This window comes from Microcaecilia unicolor, chromosome 8 (assembly GCF_901765095.1).
Source record: "Microcaecilia unicolor chromosome 8, aMicUni1.1, whole genome shotgun sequence".
Lineage (NCBI taxonomy): Eukaryota > Metazoa > Chordata > Amphibia > Gymnophiona > Siphonopidae > Microcaecilia > Microcaecilia unicolor.
The window spans coordinates 93514861-93536566 of NC_044038.1; the positions used below are offsets into that span (position 1 = coordinate 93514861).

General features: G+C 46.5%; 1 protein-coding gene across 3 annotated transcripts in view; it reads left to right on the plus strand.

The window, feature by feature from the left end:
• Nucleotides 1-21706, plus strand: part of PROSER3 (proline and serine rich 3) — a 265873-nt gene that overhangs the window by 230977 nt on the left and 13190 nt on the right. For all 3 annotated transcript variants that reach the window (XR_003943137.1, XR_003943138.1, XM_030212288.1), the window contains 5 exons: nt 534-697; nt 862-935; nt 1026-1111; nt 2671-2804; nt 4699-4904. Coding sequence is in view for 1 of the 3 variants with exons in the window: in XM_030212288.1 (XP_030068148.1) it covers nt 691-697; nt 862-935; nt 1026-1111; nt 2671-2804; nt 4699-4904 (507 nt within the window). In the remaining 2 variants the exon portion in view is untranslated. The remainder of the gene's footprint in view (nt 1-533; nt 698-861; nt 936-1025; nt 1112-2670; nt 2805-4698; nt 4905-21706) is intronic.

The following is a 21706-nucleotide window of genomic DNA, read 5'->3' on the forward strand; positions in this document are numbered from 1 at the left end:
CGTGCCTGTTAGACTTTAGAGAATTTTCTAAGCCACAGAGGGCAGTTCTGTGCTGGTGTTTGCCAGATGAGATCACCACATTGTCTTCTGGCTGCGGAGAACCTCCATTGCAAATAAACAACTTTACTTTGTCAAGGCTTCAACCCTGGATACTGCCATTCATGCCAGCCGCCTTCTGGTGTGGGGCCATTCTTGAGTTATGAGCTCATACCACAAGTCTGGCCCCAATAATGCCCTGTGTCAGCCCTGTGTCTGACACAAATTTTCTGTTGCTTGCATATTTCTTTCCTTATTAATATGAAAAGCATTTGAAAACCTGTAATACTGGAGAAAATTTCTCAGTTTATTTCCTAATTCATTTTAAATGAAGCATAGATAAGGTTAAATTGCAGGAACTGCTATAGTGGAGAAATGTTATGGATAGTCAAGTTCACATCACATTTTCCTGTTCTGCTTCAATAGGGGAGGAAGGTCTGTGTGTGAGGATGGGAGAGAGGAAATATAAAGGAAGTGTTATACATCTGTATTTTCAGGTATATTGAGAGATTTCGTTGCAGCCAGCCAACAAGTCGTGAGGAGCGCACTGTGCGAGAAGAACAGGAAAAGGACTTTTGGTGGCTCCACACCTCTCCCTCCTCAAGCAGCTCCACGCCAACCAATGAGGCTTCTCAGAGAAGAAAGGACAGAACCATGGCAGGTAAGGTTTTTATTTTTTTTTTTTTTTGGGGGGGGGGGGGGGGGTAGAGGGCTTGCATGGCATGGTCCATTAATTCAGGCAAGAGCATTTTAATGATCACTTATTTATTAAATAAAAACAGTAATGTCAAGGTAACCTGTATGTCATGCTTTGTTTTGTTTTAGAATATGGTCAGTCTGAAGGGTTTCCAAAACTCCCTGAGCACCACCCCAGCTCTGTAAAAGACCTGTTGCCAGTGGTCAGTATTATTGTATTTGTTACACACTGAGTACAGTGGTAATAATTGTGCCCTCAACGTATCTGATCCTGGGGTTCTGATATTTTTCAGGAAAGACCCTCTGATGTGTCTGTCTTTTTCACCGATATAGAGACTATAAACCTGCAGGAGAGAGCTGCAAGGCTTCTGCAAAGAAGGTAAGAGCTTCCTGGTCTCTGCACCTTGTATCTTCCTGCTGGCCTTGTGTTTTGACACTATATCCCACCTGCCCGCTTAGTGCACTCTAGCTATGAAGTAAAACGTTTGCATCTGTTTCAGAATACTTCAATTGGGCTGCTCAACAATGCATAGATTACGATCATGTCACACCTCTTTTGAAGAAACAACATGGCTGCCAATTTCTTTTATATTAAAAGTTAAAATCTTAATGTTGGCTCATCAAGCGTTTTATACACGTACACCAGCTTATTTACGTGCCTTCCTTCTCCCCTATCAGCCCTATAGAAGTTTGAGTCATCATAACAGAACCTCTTGATAATACCCCATCATAGTAAGTTATGGCTAGATTCATCCCACTGGACTGCTTTTGGTTGCTTTGCTCCTCTAAATTGTGGAATTCTCTTCCAGTAGAACTCCACCTGGAACCGTCCTACAAGAATTTTAAGCAAGCCTTTCAACTTAGTTGAAGGATTTTAGGGTATTAGTTTTTTCTTTTCACAGATTTGTTAATTACATCTTTCCCATTATAGTCTATAAGTTGATTATTGCTGTATTTCTGCCCTCTCCTACTGTTTCTCTCCATCTACATGTACTAAATATTGTGTTGGTATCGACTTTTGTTTTATGTCAGTAAATCAGTACTTAATGTAAACTACTTGATGTAATTGTTGAAAGGTGGTATACCAAATATTAGGACATAAATAACTATCAGGGGCAGTTTATTTCTAAGTGGGTTAGTTTTGTGTATGGCAGGAAGCAAACACAGTGCTGCGTACGTCTAGTAGTGCTATAGAAATGATAAGTAGTAGTAGTAGAATGACCAAATGGAAGAGCCAGGTGATTCAGCAGTGAATGTTTTTCTGAGACTTGATTTCTACCACCTGTTCCTTGTATATTGTTTTACAATAGAGAACATTCAGTGCTGACTGGAGCAAATAGAAAATTACAATCGCAGATTGAACTTGCGAATTTTAAATTTTCCTAAATGCCTGGGATATGCTCCTATTGATATCTTCAAAAAATACTTAGTGGAATCTTTGCACTATTCTTCAGAACACATTCCTCCTATAAACCTATAAATTGATCTCTTTTTTTTCCTTTTCTTACTTTAATTGATTTCCTCTCCTGGAATATGGTCTCTTCCCCCTGCTAACGATTTTGTGGTCTAAAGAGGGAAATATGTACTTAAATTTCATAATTTGCCTTATTATTATTTTTCTTATGCCTGTATTGCAAATTTCAAGTGTATGCTTGGTAAAAAGGTAAACTAATAAATTTTAATAATAAAAAAAATAAAGATGGGCTATATTTTCTTAAAAAAAAAAAAAAAGAACATTCAGTGCTGGATCACCTGGCTCATTCGTTTGGTCATTCCCACTGTTTGCTTCCTGCCTTGATGTATTGTGAGATTTTCCTTGGTTCTTCTCCTTTTTTGCATGTTAGTTTTGTGTATACCGTGACATTAGTGAACTTCATTACTTTTAATGACTGTCCCATATCTCATGGATGATATCACATATCTTTCTCTTCCACCCAGTGAGTCCTCTCTTAATAGCTCTGCTGCAGTAAGCTCAGAAGGTCTGGGATCCTCTCCCTCATCTTACACTACATCCAAAGAAGGAGAGTCTGTGCAGAAATCTCTCATTCCATCCCTGTTAGATCCTTCACTGGGTAAGAGCTAGGCCTGCAGCATCAAATGTCTCCACAGAATTCTGAGGGATATATCTATTGTGTATAGTGAGAGAGAGTAATGCACTTTACTGTTCACGTTTATGCATCTCAGATCAGTTTAGCTTTCTTTCCTAGTGGAAACTCTGGGAAGGTGTTGCGTTCTCGAGGGCCTTGGCATTCTGTCAGGTCCTCGAGACAGGACTGGAGTTCGTGAGCCCTTGGGCCACTGCCGAGGAGCGGCAGCGGCAGGCAAGACCACCTCGGGACTGGAAACACAGAAGAGCAGTACTGGAACTCTGGACTGGAGTAGTACAAGGCAGGCAACTAGAACAGATGAGACAGGAACAGCTTCACCTGCACCTAGCCACCGTTCCTCCGGAGTTGAGCTCCGAAGTGCAGGCGGCCGGCAGGACTTGCAGGATAAGGCAGGAACTGAAGATCCAGAGGACCCTCCCTGGGTCTGGGATACATGAGGGGCGACAGGGCACGGAATTAGACTCAGACAGTGTGCTGCTGCACAGCCACTAGCAAGACCCAGAAGACAGACCAAGGAACACAAGGCGTACAGAAGCTAGCAGGAGCAAGGACTAGGGCAGCAACACACTAGCTAGACAGAGACAGGATTCAGGATATACACTCAGGATATACAAGCAGGGTAGGCACACAGACAAGGCAAGGCAGGATTCAGGGTAAAGAGAGCAAACCAGGAATAACAGGCCAAGGGTCTTGGGCAGGCAGCACAGCAAACAGAGTAACCAGGAAGAACAGGCCAAGAGAAACCCACAAAGGCTGAGGCTTTGCATATAGACAGAGAACAAACCCGGACAAAGGCTTCACCCCAACCCAGGGTAAGCCAGGAACAGAGGCTTCACCCCAACACAGAGTAAGCCAGGAACAGAGGCTTCACCCCAAACACAGGGTAAGCCAGGAAGGACCCGCAGTCCACAGACAGACAGAGGCAGGGAAGACCCCCCACGGAAGGACAACAGAGACACAGACACAGAAAGAAACTGGGCTGGAACCCAGAGAGAGGCTAAGCAGTAGTGCAGCAGACACTTACTAACCTGACCTGGTCTAAGAGCATAACACTTATGCAAAGGCCCAGACTGCAAGCACAGCACTTCCTTATGAAGGCTCTCACTCATGAGTCACCAGCAGTAGGACAGAAGCAGGAAGTACACTGACCCCAATGAGAGGCTTGACACACCTAGGAAGTGAGCCCACAGGAAAGACAAGCAGGAGCCATCTTGGAAGCTGGCACAGAGCCGGTGGCAGCCATCTTAGATGCTGGCTCCCTAGAGAGGCATAGCCCACACAGGTGAGGTCTAGTGAAGCAATCAGCCCAGAGACTAGAGACAAGACAAACACAAACACAGACAGAAGCCAGCAGAGCTGCTGACCCCCAGAAAGAAGGTAAGGCTGAGGATGGTCACGGCCACAGACGTGACAGAAGGACACAATCTGGGCCAGGGCCTGAGCTCCAGTATCTATATAGCAGCATGTTTATTAAGGGGAAAGCTGTTTGGGGCTTAGATCACTATCTGTCTAAGCATGTCCAGAAGGGAGATGCTGCTTGGGGTTCTGGGTTGCTGTACCTGCTTAGTAATATGTCTGGGAAAAAGAGAGGCTAGTTTTGACCAGTATCCATTTATTTGTTTGATAAGATGCCTAATTTGAGCCTTTGATATCCATCTACTGTGGAAATTGCTGTCACAAATAGACTCAGTATAGTGTAACACCAGTTTGCACATATTTTTGGAAAGTCACTGCCTTGCAATAGAAGGACTTCATGACTCATACTTTGCTTCTTTCTGTCAGTGTGTGCTATCACTGCTTCAATCTTAGAGTGTAGAATGTTTGCCCCAAAATGACAGACACTGGTTTCTCCCCACAGGAACTGTGAGCCCTGTTCAATGGCTCAGACCTGTGAGTATGCCGTCACCTGCCATCCACGTCCTGCCATCCTCTGGCTGCCAACCAGAAGAGGACATATTGTTCCAGTGGCGCCTGCGCAGGAAGATGGAACAGGCAAGAGATGGAGCCTTACTTGTCAGTACTAGGAAGAAGTCTCTTTCACCACCTGTCAAACTTCCTAAGCAGGTATGAGCTCCTGATCAGTGTTTGCCTATAAGCTGCCCAACAAACTTCCATCTGCCACACATGTTTCAGACCATACTGTCCAACAAACATCACAATAAAGAGGTGAGAGGTGAAACTATACATATCCAACAAAAATTTCTTTATTCAATAAGAAAAAACACTAAAATAATGTGTTCTTCAATTATATGCCTCTGGATATAGTTTTTTTTTCTTTCAGATGTGAAAACGTAAATGTATTCTGTTTATACGTTTATACATTTAGGAGCGGAGGAGTAGCCTAGTGGTTAGTGCAGCGGACTTTGATCCTGGGGAACTGGGTTTGATTTCCACTGCAGCTCCTTGTGACTGTGGGCAAGTCACTTAACCCTCCATTTCCCCAGGTACAAAATAAGTACTTATAATTATGTAAACCGTTTTGAATGTAGTTGCAAAATACCACAGAAAGGCGGTATATCAAGTCCCATTTCCCTTTCCCTTTATCCCTTTTTCATTAGTTGTACTTTGGTAGCTGCAGATTAATGTAATCATGTTACTGACTGACAGTGTTGGTTGCAGTGGCGTAGCCAGACCTGACATTTTGGGTGGGCCCAGAGCTAATATGGGTGGGCACTAGGTATGAGTAGTGTTTCTTGGGATATTACAAAATAATGCCTTAGAATGCACTTGAGCCCGCAAAGAGGTGGGAAAATGTGGGATACAAATGCAAACAATAAATAAATAAATTTCTAAGTAGTCTGCCCAACAGCTGCCCTGCATCAACATAAACCACATACATACTTAATGGAGGGGGGAAAAACCCAATATTTTTAAATACAGTTACATTATGCCATAATCCATCAGAGCCATCATTTTGATTACAAGAGTAATCAAAATGCTGGCTGGTAGTGGGCTTCTGGTTGGGGGTGGGATCTTCACTGCCTATGGCAAAAAAGTATATTTAATCATTAAATATACCTTTTTTTTTGCCATAGGGAGTGAAGAGCTTATACCACCCAGAAGCCCACCACTAACCAGCATTCTGATTACACTCTTGAATATGAACACATTACATGACACGCTAAAATTTAAAAAATATATGTATTTTACCTGCTGGGCAGCTGCCTGCACGTGGTGCAGAAAAGCACCCTGGCTCCTGTTCCTGTTGTGTGGGGCCGCGGGGGAGTGCTGCTATGATCGATTTGAGAATCGAGAGGAGACTAATAATAAATAAAATCATCTAGACCCAGCTGGCAGGCACAGGGTGGACTGTGGAGGAGCCGCGCCCACGACACAGCCGACAGTTTTTCCCATGTGGCACTGCGTGCGGCGCCATCATGCTGTGTGCACTGCAGGGAGCGTGGGGGTGCTAGGCTTACTCAAGTTTCTTGAAGCTCTCGCCACCCCCATACACCTCGCCACTCTGCAGGTCGTCCAGCAAGGTGATCCGGTGGCCAGCCTGCAGCGTGTATAGGTTGCGAACAGCGCCGAAGGGAGCGTGCACACTGCCCGTCACCTCCTGCAGGAAGACATCAAAGTTGCCCACCTTCCTCTCGTGTATGAGCATGTGGCGACCCTGGTAGAAGGGATCCCCATTGCTGTACACCACCACGCTCTTCACACTGCTGAGCCAGCCCAGCTGCACCGCCACTTCCCTGATCCGAGCCCGACTCTCCCATCCTGCTCCCGATAAATGCACACACATAGTAACATAGTAGATGATGGCAGAAAAAGACCTGTACGGCCCATCCAGTCTGCCCAACAAGATAAACTCATATGTGCTACTCTATGTGTATACCTGACCTTGATTTGTATCTGCCATTTTCAGGGCGCAGACCGTAGAAGTGTTGCCCAGCACTAGCCCCGCCTCCCAACCACTAGCCCTGCCTCCCAACACCGGTTCTGCGAATTGGCGAAAGCCTGGGACAAGCAGAGAGAATCCATAGCTGAAATAAAGGCAGAGAAGAAGATCAAATAGGACGTATAACAGCACAACAGCTAAAAAAAAAAAATGGCCTGGTTAGATCAAGGGTCAGATTCTAGGTCTCTTGTTTGCTCTGCGCAAAGGCCTCCTGTGAAAGAGATCACAAGAAAAAAAAAAAAAAAAGAAGAATGAGCACAGTGAGGGTCAGAGAAAAGTAATAACTTTAGTACCAAGGGTTCACCCTCCAAGCAAGAGACTTCCTTCAGTGACAAAATGCTGCAGGGAGGGGGCTCCAACTTAACAGCAGCACCCAAAACATGCACGAGCACCCAGGAACGGAAAGAACTCTTAGGAAATCAAGACCCTCCTTTTGGGGTTCCTATAAGTTTCTGAAGTCATTAATCTCATCACTGCACTTTGAACAGATCACACACAATTTCCCTTAATTGCTTTAAAATCACTCAGGCTACGGTCTCTTTCCCAGGATCCCGCTCCCAAAGAAAAACACTCAGAAGCTGAAGGATGTGCCAGAGGCAAGCAAACAAAAGTCCAAGGCGGAGTAAAGGATAAAAGCAGAAATTAACACCTTGAAACGAGCTGTACCACATCAAACCTAAACAAAACACCAACTCCAGGGCAGAGCCTGTACAAGTATCGTGTCAGCAGCCATATGTATGCAAAAGAAATGCTTCCTCCGGAGTCTCCATTCAAACACACAATTTCAACATAAAATAATAATAATAAAACAGTGTCCCCTTAGGTTACCTCACAAAAATCCCGCTGGGTAGAAAGTTGAGTTGAACCTTGAACATCGATGGTGAAAAAAACAGACCAGCATCCCTGTCTGACGATACCTGGAGCATTACAGCAGCAGCCGCTTAACTGAAAAGTAACGACGTGACTTATTTCTAGAGAAGGGGGGGAGGTGTTCTCATCCAAATCAGAACTCGCCGGCTTCAGGTAAAACTTCTCTGGCACTGCTCGAAAAGCGGCAAAACCCAAAGCTCGCGGAGAGCTGTAGGGACAGCAGCCTATGCATCATTTAAACCGAAACAACAAGAACTGGAGCAAAATAGCAACCGGAAGCTGATGCGATGGCAGAAAGGCTGTGGCTGTGTACTTTTTGGCACTTAAACTGGGTGGGTCTGAGGCGAGATTGGGTGGGCCTGGGCCCACCCAGGCCCACCCGTAGCTACGCCCCTGGTTGGTTGTCGTATGTTTTATTTTTCAGTTAAAAAAAAGTTTTGAAAGCAAAAAGAAAAAAATTAATTGTAACCTCTAAATGGTTTTTGTTTAACTTTCAAAAAATTAACAGATCAGCATAGAGCAAAAATAAATAAGAAACTAAACAAAAATGCTCTAATTGGCTATATGAGTTATCTGTATTAATGTCAAGAAATATATATTAAATGATTTTATCAAAAAGGCCTCAATAGCCAAGGGTACCAGCTCAGTGAACACACCTGATAAGGCTTCTATCATGGGCCGACAACCACCTCCAAAAAAACCTACAGAGTGAAATTACTCAGACAATCTGTAGTAAAAAAAGAGGATGGTGTAATAATGAATCAGTAATCGAATAGACTAATATAAACACAGTTAACATCAATAAAGCTCATTGATGTGGTAATATATGTCGGAAGAGTACAGAAACAATATTTCTTGAGAAAAAGAAGACTAAATGTAAATATAAAAAAATCCACAATAACTGGAGTACTTAGCTTCAAACCTGGGAAGGAAAAAGTCCACATCTAGGAGGCGCCACTGGTGGAATGATTTAACAAACAGAGTCCTTAATCTCTTTCAATCTCTTTCTCGACAGCCATAGAATTCTCACTGTTTCGTTACTTCTTCAGGAGAGGATATGCAGAGAACACGAACATCTTCCGCACTGCATATATTTTAGATCAAAATGGCAGCTGCTTTTACAGGCAAAAACGGATCAGGATTTCCTTTAGGATGACGTCACTTCCTGAGAATGCGATTAATCAAGATTTATCAATTCAAATTACGCTGTTAAATCAGAAACAGATAAAATTAATTCGCAGGAAAACTATGTAATGCTAAAGGATATATCAGTAAAAAGCTTCCCATTCCATTGGGCCATTGAGGCCGTTGGGAATCACCTTATGTAAATGATATATCCATTTCTGTTCTTCTGCGTTCGGCACCTAACCCTTACCGTTCAGTGAATCCAGACTGCCCCAATTTGACTGCCCCTATCGGACCCGACCGTTCACTTGTCTATTAGATTGTAAGCTCTTTGAGCAGGGACTGTCTCTCTTTGTTAAATTGTACAGCGCTGCGTAACCCTAGTAGCGCTCTAGAAATGTTAAGTAGTAGTAGTAGTAGTTCTGTTCTTTTTGATGTAAGGGTCTTGAAATATCACCACGTCTGCCATTGTCTTTAATTTGTTCAATTACAGTGCACCGTAATTGATCGAACATATGTTTTTCTTGAACACAGTGTTTAACCAAAGGCATATGTAATTTTTCATTTAAAATACATGATTTGTGCTCAATGAGCCGTGTTTTTAACATACGTTTGGTCTGACCTATATATCTTAGCCCACATGGGCACGTAATCAGGTAAATAACCCATTTAGAGGTACAATCAGTGGTGCTTTTCAGTTGAATATATCTGTTATTGATATTGTCCCAAATCTGATTGGTCTCATGAATGAGAACCTATAGCCTCACTAAGCCACCTCACCAACCCACTCAAGTATGAGCGCCCACCTTCTATAACTACCCTAATCACTCTCTTACGTCTTCTTTCTTCCCTTCCTTAATCGCTACACATTACGAACTGTATCTGATATCCTGAAATGACAATGTTAACAAATCTATGTAAGCCACATTGAGCCTGCAAATAGGTGGGGGAATGTGGGATACAAATGCAATAAATAATAATAATAATACATTTCCCACATTTCTTATGTCCCGGAACATCAGAGTTTTTTCTTGTCATTACATAAGAATGGCATAACAAATCTGATAGATTGGCACCCCTTGAATAAGATGCATTTTTTATTAGAAAAAAACAGAATGGGTTGATAGAATATTCCAATGTTTATAAATAATTTTTGCAATCTGAGGGGATAATAATGTATATTGCATGATACATGGAACAGTCGCCTTCTTAGATTTATGATGTTTAGGTTCTAACAAAAATTCACGATGATTGAAGAGAGCTCTCTTATATGCATGTTTAATCATCTTTTTTGGATATCCTCTGTTATATAATTTTTCTTTTAATTGCTCAGCCGATCGCTTATATTTCTGTGAAGAATCGCAAATCCTTCTATGTCGTAAGAATTGAGCAAATGGTAAATTATTACGTATATGAAAAGGGTGCATACTATCATAAGATAATAAAGTATTACGATCTGTAGCCTTAGTAAATAGATCAGTCTCAAGTTTACCATTGTTGATAGTAACTAATATATCTAAAAAACTAATTTCTTGATGATGTGAATTACATTGAAATTTAATGGTGGGATGACAGGAATTTAATTCAATTACAAATTGATTTAGCTGTTGTTCATCAGAATTCCAGATAATAAAAATATCGTCGATGTAACGCCACCAACATGTCACATATTTAAACGATGTTAATTTATAGATGTATTGCTCCTCAAAATGAGACATGAAAAGATTTGCTACTGCGGTAGCAAAAGCCGCTCCCATTGCAATACCCGAAAGTTGAACATAGATGTCACCATCAAAGATGAAATAGTTGTTAAGTAATGCTATACGTAATAATTGAGAAAGAAAAATAGTAGGAACAGTAGTTGGTTTAGGACGTGCTTCTAAATATTCTTCAAGTATACAGTGGTGGAAATAAGTATTTGATCCCTTGCTGATTTTGTAAGTTTGCCCACTGACAAAGACATGAGCAGCCCATAATTGAAGGGTAGGTTATTGGTAACAGTGAGAGATAGCACATCACAAATTAAATCCGGAAAATCACATTGTGGAAAGTATATGAATTTATTTGCATTCTGCAGAGGGAAATAAGTATTTGATCCCCCACCAACCAGTAAGAGATCTGGCCCCTACAGACCAGGTAGATGCTCCAAATCAACTCGTTACCTGCATGACAGACAGCTGTCGGCAATGGTCACCTGTATGAAAGACACCTGTCCACAGACTCAGTGAATCAGTCAGACTCTAACCTCTACAAAATGGCCAAGAGCAAGGAGCTGTCTAAGGATGTCAGGGACAAGATCATACACCTGCACAAGGCTGGAATGGGCTACAAAACCATCAGTAAGACGCTGGGCGAGAAGGAGACAACTGTTGGTGCCATAGTAAGAAAATGGAAGAAGTACAAAATGACTGTCAATCGACAAAGATCTGGGGCTCCACGCAAAATCTCACCTCGTGGGGTATCCTTGATCATGAGGAAGGTTAGAAATCAGCCTACAACTACAAGGGGGGAACTTGTCAATGATCTCAAGGCAGCTGGGACCACTGTCACCACGAAAACCATTGGTAACACATTACGACATAACGGATTGCAATCCTGCAGTGCCCGCAAGGTCCCCCTGCTCCGGAAGGCACATGTGACGGCCCGTCTGAAGTTTGCCAGTGAACACCTGGATGATGCCGAGAGTGATTGGGAGAAGGTGCTGTGGTCAGATGAGACCAAAATTGAGCTCTTTGGCATGAACTCAACTCGCCGTGTTTGGAGGAAGAGAAATGCTGCCTATGACCCAAAGAACACCGTCCCCACTGTCAAGCATGGAGGTGGAAATGTTATGTTTTGGGGGTGTTTCTCTGCTAAGGGCACAGGACTACTTCACCGCATCAATGGGAGAATGGATGGGGCCATGTACCGTACAATTCTGAGTGACAACCTCCTTCCCTCCGCCAGGGCCTTAAAAATGGGTCGTGGCTGGGTCTTCCAGCACGACAATGACCCAAAACATACAGCCAAGGCAACAAAGGAGTGGCTCAGGAAGAAGCACATTAGGGTCATGGAGTGGTCTAGCCAGTCACCAGACCTTAATCCCATTGAAAATTTATGGAGGGAGCTGAAGCTGCGAGTTGCCAAGCGACAGCCCAGAACTCTTAATGATTTAGAGATGATCTGCAAAGAGGAGTGGACCAAAATTCCTCCTGACATGTGTGCAAACCTCATCATCAACTACAGAAGACGTCTGACCGCTGTGCTTGCCAACAAGGGTTTTGCCACCAAGTATTAGGTCTTGTTTGCCAGAGGGATTAAATACTTATTTCCCTCTGCAGAATGCAAATAAATTCATATACTTTCCACAATGTGATTTTCCGGATTTAATTTGTGATGTGCTATCTCTCACTGTTACCAATAACCTACCCTTCAATTATGGGCTGCTCATGTCTTTGTCAGTGGGCAAACTTACAAAATCAGCAAGGGATCAAATACTTATTTCCACCACTGTAGCTATGGCTTCATTTTGAGTATTCGCAGTATATAATGATTGAACGTGAAGGGTCACCAAAATACCAGAGATATGCATCGTAGAGAGATTTTCAGTTCTCAGAAAGCACTCGCAGACCCAACACACAAACCACCAGGATTCTTTATCAGTCCAGACAAGCAGAGGCAATGAACTGGAAAGGAATGTTTATTGTCTTTAAAAATTGAACAATGAGCCAAAAGAAGTGCAGTCAGCAAACAATAACAGGTCACTGAAATATGGATCAATTATAACACCTAGACATTTGCTTACTTTCTGAAAAGTACCTGGGAAGATCAGGATGTATAACTGTTTGTTTACTGAGCCTCAGCAAAGAGATCCTGCTCTTTTCTTCCTGGCCAAGATTGGGGAGGAAAAATCAGTACACTCTAAAGGAAATGAGCTCATGTGCCAATCAGAGCCCAGTAAACAAGATTTAAAATTATACTGCTGCTTGTGTTAAAGAAAAAGAACATTCAGTTCCCTGTTCAGCTTTACAGCGATGAAGCACCACCAGCAGGCAGGAAAATATCCAATACATTTTACAGGCTTCCGTATCATCAAGCTGATCAATCCATAGACTGGTGGGTTGTGTCCATCTACCAGCAGGTGGAGATAGAGAGCAAACTTTTGCCTCCCTATATGTGGTCATGTGCTGCCGGAAACTCCTCAGTATGTTCTCTATCTCAGCAGGTGGTGGTCACACACAGCAGCAGCTCTGGCTAGGCCTCCAAGCCTAATTTTTAGGTTTTGTTGAGTGCCTGGGGTTGAGGGCTCTTTTGAGCAAGTGCAAACCTGGTGGTGCCAGGTCCCTCCTTTTCTCCCCCCTCCCGCTGGCTCCGTTAAAAAAAAAAAAAAAAAATTTTAAACGTCCTTAAAGGCGTTTATTTCGACGTTTATTTAAACGTTCATTGCAGCTACTCACTGGGACACCAGTTCGTTACAGCTCGGAGCGGACAGCAGGTAATTTTTACCTTTTTATAGCGGGCAGGGGGTTCCCCGATTCTTCTCTTCGTGGCATATGGCGTTGGAGGGCGAGGGCACAAAGGGTCGCTCCCCGGATCGCTTGAGCGCTTCTAGAGGGGATGCGGGGGTCTTACAGCCTGATTCGCCCTTGTTGGGTGACAGTTTCGTGACCGATGAATGTCCCGGTCCTTCCTCCGGCGTGGCGGTTTTTCCCGCCATAAACGCCCATCCCCCGCTCCTCGCCTCCGCCATCTTGGCCGGCCACGTGGCTCGGACGGCTTCTTCGTGGGCCGCCCTTGAGGTTGGAGACATTAATGCCATGAACGCCCTTAATTTGGGCGACGGCACAAAAGCGGCTAAAGTTAAGCGCCGTTCTTCCCGCGCGGCTCCTTCGCGGAGTGTCGCGCCGGACGCCATTTTGGATGCGCAGCATGTCTCTCCCCCGCTCTTACGAGCGCCGGTTGAGGGTGCGTCTAGGGCTTTTGCCCAGGCTGCGGAAGTGCACAGTCTGGGGGGTTTCTCCCCCGAGTTTGTTTTGCTGCTGCATCAGGCTTTCCTCATGCAAAACGCTGCCCCTGCTCCCTCGTCTGGTAAAGAGGTTGAGGTTCCCAGAGGTAAACGCCCTCGGGTTGATTCCCAGGCCTTGGAGGAATTTGTCTCCTCCGATGTAGATGAGGGCAGCGTGTCTGAGATCTCCCAACGGTCCTTTGCGGATTCCTTGGAGGAGACGGATCCCCGCTCGGATGGAGCGGATGACCCCTCTGCAGCGCGGCTTTTTAGCCCAGGGGATTTGCCCAACCTGTTGTTACAGGCCATGGACACTTTGAAGATTTCCTCTCCGGAGGACGTCTCTCCCTCAGCCCCTGTTGGCTCTGCCATTATGATGTCTTGAGGGCCTCAGCGAAAGGCATGGCTCAGACAATCTCTGCGCGGCGGTGGCTTTGGCTGAAACATTGGTCTGCTGAGCACGCCTCTAAATCCCGCCTGGCTAGGTTGCCTTTTAAAGGCAAGCTGCTCTTTGGGGTCGAGCTGGACAAAATCGTGACCGATCTCGGCACGTCTAAGGGCAAGAAATTACCAGAGGTCAGGGCTCGGGCTAGTTCTCGTCCCGGTACCTCCAGAGGACGGTTGCAGGAAGCCCGTCGGTACCGCCCGGGCAAGTCGGGTTCCTCTGCCCCCTCTTCCTTCAAGAGGAATTTCTCCCCCAAGCAGCATTCCTTTCGCAGAGACCGCCGTCCCGGAGGTGCTCCCTCCGGTCCTCCCCCAGGGTCTCGTACCCAATGACGGGGTCTTGGTCCTCGTTTCTGGGCGAGTGGACCACAATAACTTCAGACGCGTGGGTGCTGGAAGTCATCAGAGACGGCTACAAACTAGAGTTCTGCCGACCCTTAAAAGACGGGTTTGTACTCTCTCCCTGCAAGTCTCCGGTCAAAGCTGTGGCAGTGCAGCAGACCTTGGACAATCTGATCCGCCTGGGCGCGGTCGTTCCGGTGCCAGAAAGTCAGCTTGGCAAGGGACGTTACTCCATTTACTTTGTGGTACCAAAGAAAGGAGGTTCTGTCCGGCCTATCCTCGACCTCAAAGGGGTCAATCGGGCCTTGAAAGTGCGGCACTTTCGCATGGAGACTCTCCGCTCTGTTATAGCGGCAGTGAAGGCAGGAGAGTTCCTGGCATCCTTGGACATCAAGGAAGCGTACCTGCATATTCCCATCTGGCCTCCTCATCAACGCTTTCTGCGTTTTGCAGTCCTGGGACGACACTTCCAGTTCAGAGCCCTCCCTTTCGGGTTGGCTACTGCTCCGCGGACCTTTTCCAAAGTAATGGTGGTCATCGCGGCCTTCCTACGAAAGGAAGGGGTACAAGTCCATCCTTATCTGGACGACTGGTTGATCCGAGCCCCCTCTTATGCAGAGTGCGGCAAAGCTGTGGACCGGGTAGTTGCTCTTTTGAGCTCCCTGGGATGGATCTTCAACTGGGAGAAGAGCCAGCTGCGCCCGACTCAGTCCCTGGAGTACCTGGGAGTTCGATTCGACACCCAAGTGGGCAGAATTTTCCTGCCAGACAATCGGATTGTCAAACTTCAGGCTCAGGTGGACCAGTTCCTAGTAGCCTCTCCCCTTCGGGCTTGGGACTATGTGCAGCTGTTGGGCTCTATGACGGCCACGATGGAAGTTGTGCCCTGGGCCAGGGCTCATATGAGACCACTTCAACACTCTTTGCTGCAGCGCTGGACTCCGATGTCGGAGGATTATGCTGTGCGCCTTCCCTTGGACCCAGCAGTGCGCAAGGCGCTGAGCTGGTGGATGCAGACAGACAAGTTGTCTGCGGGAATGCCTCTGGTGACCCCAGAGTGGATTGTCGTCACGACGGACGCCTCGTTGTCGGGCTGGGGAGCCCACTGCTTGGGAAGGACAGCGCAGGGGCTCTGGTCTCCTGCAGAGGCAAAGTGGTCTATCAACCTCCTGGAACTCAGAGCCATTCGGTTGGCGCTTTTGGAGTTCATCCCGGTACTGGTGTTGAAGCCTGTACGGGTCCTGTCGGACAATGCCACGGCTGTGGCCTATGTCAACCGCCAGGGAGGTACCAAGAGCGCCCCTCTAGCCAAGGAGGCTATGAATCTTTGCCAGTGGGCGGAAGCGAACCTGGAGCAGCTTTCAGCGGCCCACATTGCCGGAGTCATGAATGTCAAGGCGGACTTTCTCAGTCGCCATACCTTGGAGCCCGGAGAGTGGCAGCTATCTGCTCAGGCGTTCTTGGACATCACGAAGCGCTGGGGCCGGCCGAGCCTAGATCTGATGGCGTCATCGGCCAATGGCCAAGTGCCGCGCTTTTTCAGCAGAGGACGGGACCCTCGATCCCTGGGAGTAGATGCTCTTCTCCAACAGTGGCCGACACAAGAGCTTCTCTATGTGTTCCCGCCCTGGCCCATGTTGGGCAGGGTGCTAGACCGGGTGGCAAAGCATCCCGGCAGGGTAATCCTGGTGAGTCCGGATTGGCCCAGGCGTCCCTGGTATGCGGACTTGATCAGGCTCTCAGTCGACGATCCTCTGCGGCTGCCAGTGGAGCAGGGCCTGTTACATCAGGGTCCCGTGGTGATGGAGGATCCCTCCCCCTTTGGTCTTACGGCCTGGCTATTGAGCGGCAGCGTCTGAGGAAGAAGGGCTTCTCAGACAAGGTCATCGCCACTATGCTGAGAGCGAGGAAGCGCTCTACTTCTACTGCTTACGCCAGGGTTTGGCGTATCTTTGCAGCGTGGTGTGAAGTAGGCTCACTTTCTCCCTTCACTGCTCCAATTTCTTCAGTGTTGGCGTTCCTGCAAGAAGGTCTGGAGAAAGGCCTGTCGCTCAGTTCCCTTAAAGTCCAGGTAGCAGCTCTGGCTTGCTTCAGGGGCCGCCTGAAGGGTGCTTCCCTGGCTTCGCAGCCAGATGTGGTGCGCTTTCTCAAGGGAGTTAATCACCTGCGCCCTCCTCTGCACTCAGTGGTGCCTGCGTGGAATCTCAACCTGGTGCTAAGAGCATTGCAGAAGCCGCCTTTTGAACCCTTGTCGAGGGCATCTCTGAAAGACCTGACGTTGAAAGCAGTCTTTTTGGTGGCTATCACTTCAGCCAGAAGAGTTTCCGAGCTCCAGGCGCTCTCATGTCGAGAGCCTTTTCTGCAGTTCACTGAGGCAGGAGTGACTATTCGCACAGTGCCTTCCTTCCTGCCCAAGATTGTTTCTCGCTTCCATGTGAATCAGCAGCTCTGTCTCCCTTCCTTTCGTAGGGAGGACTACCCAGAGGAGTACTCTGCTCTTAAATATCTGGATGTGAGACGAGTCATCATCAGATACTTGGAAGTGACCAATGATTTCCGGAAATCGGATCATCTGTTTGTCCTGTTTGCAGGTCCTCGTAAGGGTCTGCAGGCTGCTAAGCCTACAGTGGCAAGATGGGTCAAGGAAGCCATTGCAGCGGCTTATGTGGCCGCGGGGAAGGTGCCGCCTATCCAGCTGAAGGCTCACTCCACGAGAGCTCAGGCGGCCTCGATGGCAGAGACCGGATCCGTCTCCTTGGAAGAGATATGCAAGGCGGCAACTTGGGCTTCGGCTCATACATTCTCCAAGCATTACCGTTTGACTGTGGCTGCACGGGCGGAGGCCCGGTTTGGAGCTTCAGTGTTGAGGTCAGGGATTTCAATGTCCCGCCCTGGGTGAGTACTGCTTCGGTACATCCCACCAGTCTATGGATTGATCAGCTTGATGATATGGAAGGTAAAATTATGTATAATCATACCTGATAATTTTCTTTCCATTAATCATAGCTGATCAATCCATAGCCCCTCCCAGATATCTGTACTGTTTTTATTCTGGTTGCATTTCAGGTTCAAGTTTAGTCTTCAGTTACTTCAGAAAGACTTAGTGTTCAAGTTTTTTCACTTGGATTCTTCAAGAGTTAAGACGAGTTTGTGTTACAGTGAGCTGCTGCATTCCTCTCCCCTCCGTTTTACGGGGCTGGATTGAGACTTAAAATTCTGCCGGCACTCCCTCCCGCTTCGTGCGGCTGTAGGGCAGCTTTGTACCCCTCCCGCTTCGGCGGTGTTAGGGTCAGTCAGCTCCTCCCGCGGTTGCGGTTGCAGGATAAGCCAGATCCCCCCGCATCGGCGGGTGTGGTGTCCCTCCCCCGCTCCGCGGGGATGAGCTGGACGGATTCCCCTCCCCCACTTGTGTGGGGATGAGCTGGGTTAATTCCCCTCCCCCGTTTCGGCGGTGGTGAGCTGGGCAGAGTGTCCCTTCGTGGGTGTAATTCTCTAAGTGCTGAGTCCTGCGGATGGAGCTTTGATATCGACATACTGAGGAGTTTCCGGCAGCACATGACCACATATAGGGAGGCAAAAGTTTGCTCTCTATCTCCACCTGCTGGTAGATGGACACAACCCACCAGTCTATGGATTGATCAGCTATGATTAATGGAAAGAAAATTATCAGGTATGATTATACATAATTTTACCTTAAAGCACACTGTTTCTTCACACACCTTAAATCAGTTGGCATAAAGACACAGTCCTTGTGCTAAAATGCCTATTGTCTATTCCCCATAAGTGGTTACAGATCTTGACCATACAACCTGCATGTGATGCAAATCTCTCCCTCCTTGGGAACAGTGCTTGATCTGAAGAATTCCAAAGAAGAAGAGTTGATGAGATGAATGTGTTATAAGATGTTCCTCTCTTGCCACAGCTGATGTCCTTTTATATCCTTTTGATATTGGTGATTTGCAATGATTGGATCACTTCTTGAGAGGTGATTGGCCTGTGCCCTAATACTAAGCTAAAGAAACCATAAGAATGTCTTTTGACGTCATCTTGGCTACTTTTCCCAGCAGTCTGGGTTCCAGGAAGAAAGGTCAGCCTGACTGGAAGTCCTTTCACATTGCCCTGATTCCTTTGTCTTGCATCAGCCAAAGTCAAGGTTTTTCTTTAGAGTAAGAATGATTAGGCCGATTTTCATCATAGCAAAAAGGGTTCTTTTTTGTATTGGAGCACTGAATTCTGTGATCATGAGCAGTACTAGTTGTCTATATAGTCTAGTCTCTGCAATACACTGGTTATATTGTGACAGAGGCTTTTACCCATACAGTGCAAACTGCGCCTAGTCCACAATTAGCCATGGACAGTGCTGCTGACTAGAACTGCTCTGTACCTGGTGTCATCCATCGCAACACTGAGATTAATGCAGATCTAAGTGCAAAGAATATCAGAACTGTAAAGATACATGCTCATTAGTCTTTTAAAAATAGTTGTGATGGGCCATTGTTGACACCACAGAAGGCAGATGCTCATTGCGCCCCCCCCCTCCCCCCCCCCCCCCCCCCCCCGCTCCTCCAGCACTTTTGCCTTTTCTGTTCTGTCACACCAGTTTCTCCGCCACTCATTCTTCTTTGGGGATATATCAGTCCTATTCATCAACAGCGTAGGATCCCATTCTGCTGCCTGACCCAGTTTCTTGAGTATTGTGATAATGTGATAAGTAAGAGGCTGTCCTATACGGGGTAGGCCACTAGAGGGCGCTAGAAGAAGGTGGAGGTCACTAGGACCGGGGGAGCCCTGGGAGGTCCACAGGTGCAGGTGGTTATGGGCTGGGTCCGGTGTAGCTAATTAACCACTTTATACCCCACCTGAGTTGTGAAAAGAAGGGAGGTGAGCTAGCAGCAGAAGAAGAAGAAGAGAGAGCCCCTGAAAGATACTGGCTAACTTTATGGACTTGGGGTGGACTGGGTGTCCAAAGGAGATCAGCAGGCTGAAAGTCCTGGGGTAAGAAGTCCCTAAAGCTTTAGTGTTTGACTGTGTGTCCTCAGTAGTTATAGGAACTGTGTGTTCAGTGGAGGGACTGTGTGTCCGAAGAAGAAAAGACTGTGTGTCTAGAACTGTGTGTTCAAGGAGGGACTGTGTGTCCGAAGAAGAAAAGACTGTGTGTCTAGAATGGTGTGTTCAAAGGGGGGACTGTGTGTCCGAAGAAGAAAAGACTGTGTGTCTAGAACGGTGTGTTCAAAGAGGGGACTGTGTGTCCAAAGTACTGAGAGAAGCAGGCTGCAAAGCCTGGGGTTGAGAGTCCCCAAAGTATTGGTAGAGTACTGAGCCCATGTATCTGTGTGGGGAGGCTCAATGCGAAGATCTATGAAAGCATAAAGTGTTAAGCTAGAAGAAGTGTGTAGGGGCTGGAATAAAGAGTTGCCTGAGAAATATGCAGTTGGTGAGACCTGCTTAATGTGCTGAGTGGAAACCAGGTCACCCTGAGTGAGAAGGGGTAGTACACTAATCTGCATATGATTTGCATGTTGAGAACCAGGTCACCCTGAGTGAGAAGGGGGATATCACAAATGGCACCCCAGATGGGACATGACTGTTGAACAACCACCGGGGTGATGAGAATATCAGAGGATCCCTGCTACCCTTGGCAGTTGAATACCCCTGTCTGCAAGGTGAAGCCAAGGGAAGAGCTGAGGACTGGTGTGGACCCAGGCAGTCGGTGTATCCCCAGTGAAGTGAGATGGAGGTGTCCTTGGAGGTTAGCTTGGCTGTCCAGTAGCAAGCGATTTTCCAACAGGACACCAAGGATTTTCAGACTTTTTGAGATCGGAAGAGTGTAATCCTTTGTGATGAGTGAAGTTGGGATAACTATGCTGAGACGAAAGGATTAGACACTGCATTTTCTCTTTATTGAGCTTGAACAGTGTTGCCAGGTGGGCGGTTTTACCGCCCAATTGGGCGGTTTTCCGCGACCCGCTGCGGGAATTTTTGCCCGCGGCGGGTCGCGGTTTTTTGGGCTTCTTTTTTTTCTTTTCAGCGGTTTTTCGGGCGGTTTTTTCGGCCGCGGGGGACGGGGTTAGTGACGTTTTGGGCGGGGTTTGATGACGTTTTGGGCGGGGCCGATGACGGGGGAGGCGGGGCCGGTGACGGCGGGGGCGGGGGTGATGACGCGGGGGGGGGGGGTGTCAGGGGCGGGGTTTGAGTTTGGGCGGGTTTTGGGCTGTTTTTACGCTGGATTGGGTGGGAAAAAAATTTTCCACCTGGCAACACTGAGCTTGAACTGAAACGCTGTAGCCCAAGAATCCATGATGGAAAAACTAGCAGCTATTGTGTCGGAGATTTCAGTTAGTGTGGATTTGAAAGGGATATAGATGGTCACATCGTTTGCATAGATGAACGGGTTGAGACCAAGTGCGGTTAAGGTTTTTGCTAGAGGAATCAGCATGATGTTGAAAAGAGTAGGGGAAAGGGGTGAGCCCTGAGGTACTCCACAAGAAGCTTTCCACGGTACAGAGATAGTAGATTTGGATTTGACATGGTACGTTATCATTGACAGAAAGCCCTTAATCCAATTAAACACATTACCAGTTATTCCAAATGTATCCAACAGGTGAAGGAGGAGATTATGATCCATCATTGCAAACGCAGTGGACATATCAAATTGAAGAAGTAACACTTTGTTCCCTGTAGATATTAATTGTTTAAAGTTTACCAGGAGGGTAAGTAATACTGTTTCTGTACTGTACTGTGAACGGAAACCCGATTGTGAGTTATGCAGGATGCAGAAGTTATTCAAATAATCAGTTAATTGACTGTTGACCATATTTTCCATTGTTTTGATGAGCAATGGGATAGATGCCACTGGGCGATAATTTGAGGTGACTTCTGCTTTTAGTTTTGGGTCCTTAGGAATGGGTGTGAGAAGAATGCTTCCATGTACAGGTGGGAAGAGACCATTCTGGAGCATGAAATTTAAATAAGATGTGAGGTCAAGGTAAGGTATACACAAAAAGTGGCACATATGAGTTTATCTTGTTGGGCAGACTGGATGGACCGTGCAGGTCTTTTTCTGCCGTCATCTACTGTGTTACTATGAGGTTGGCGATGAAGCAAGCAGGTGCGGATCTCAGCAGATAGCTAGGCCATACTTCGAGACCACAATGCTTTTTTGAAAACTTGTTAACTACTCTTGCTACATTGTCTACTGTT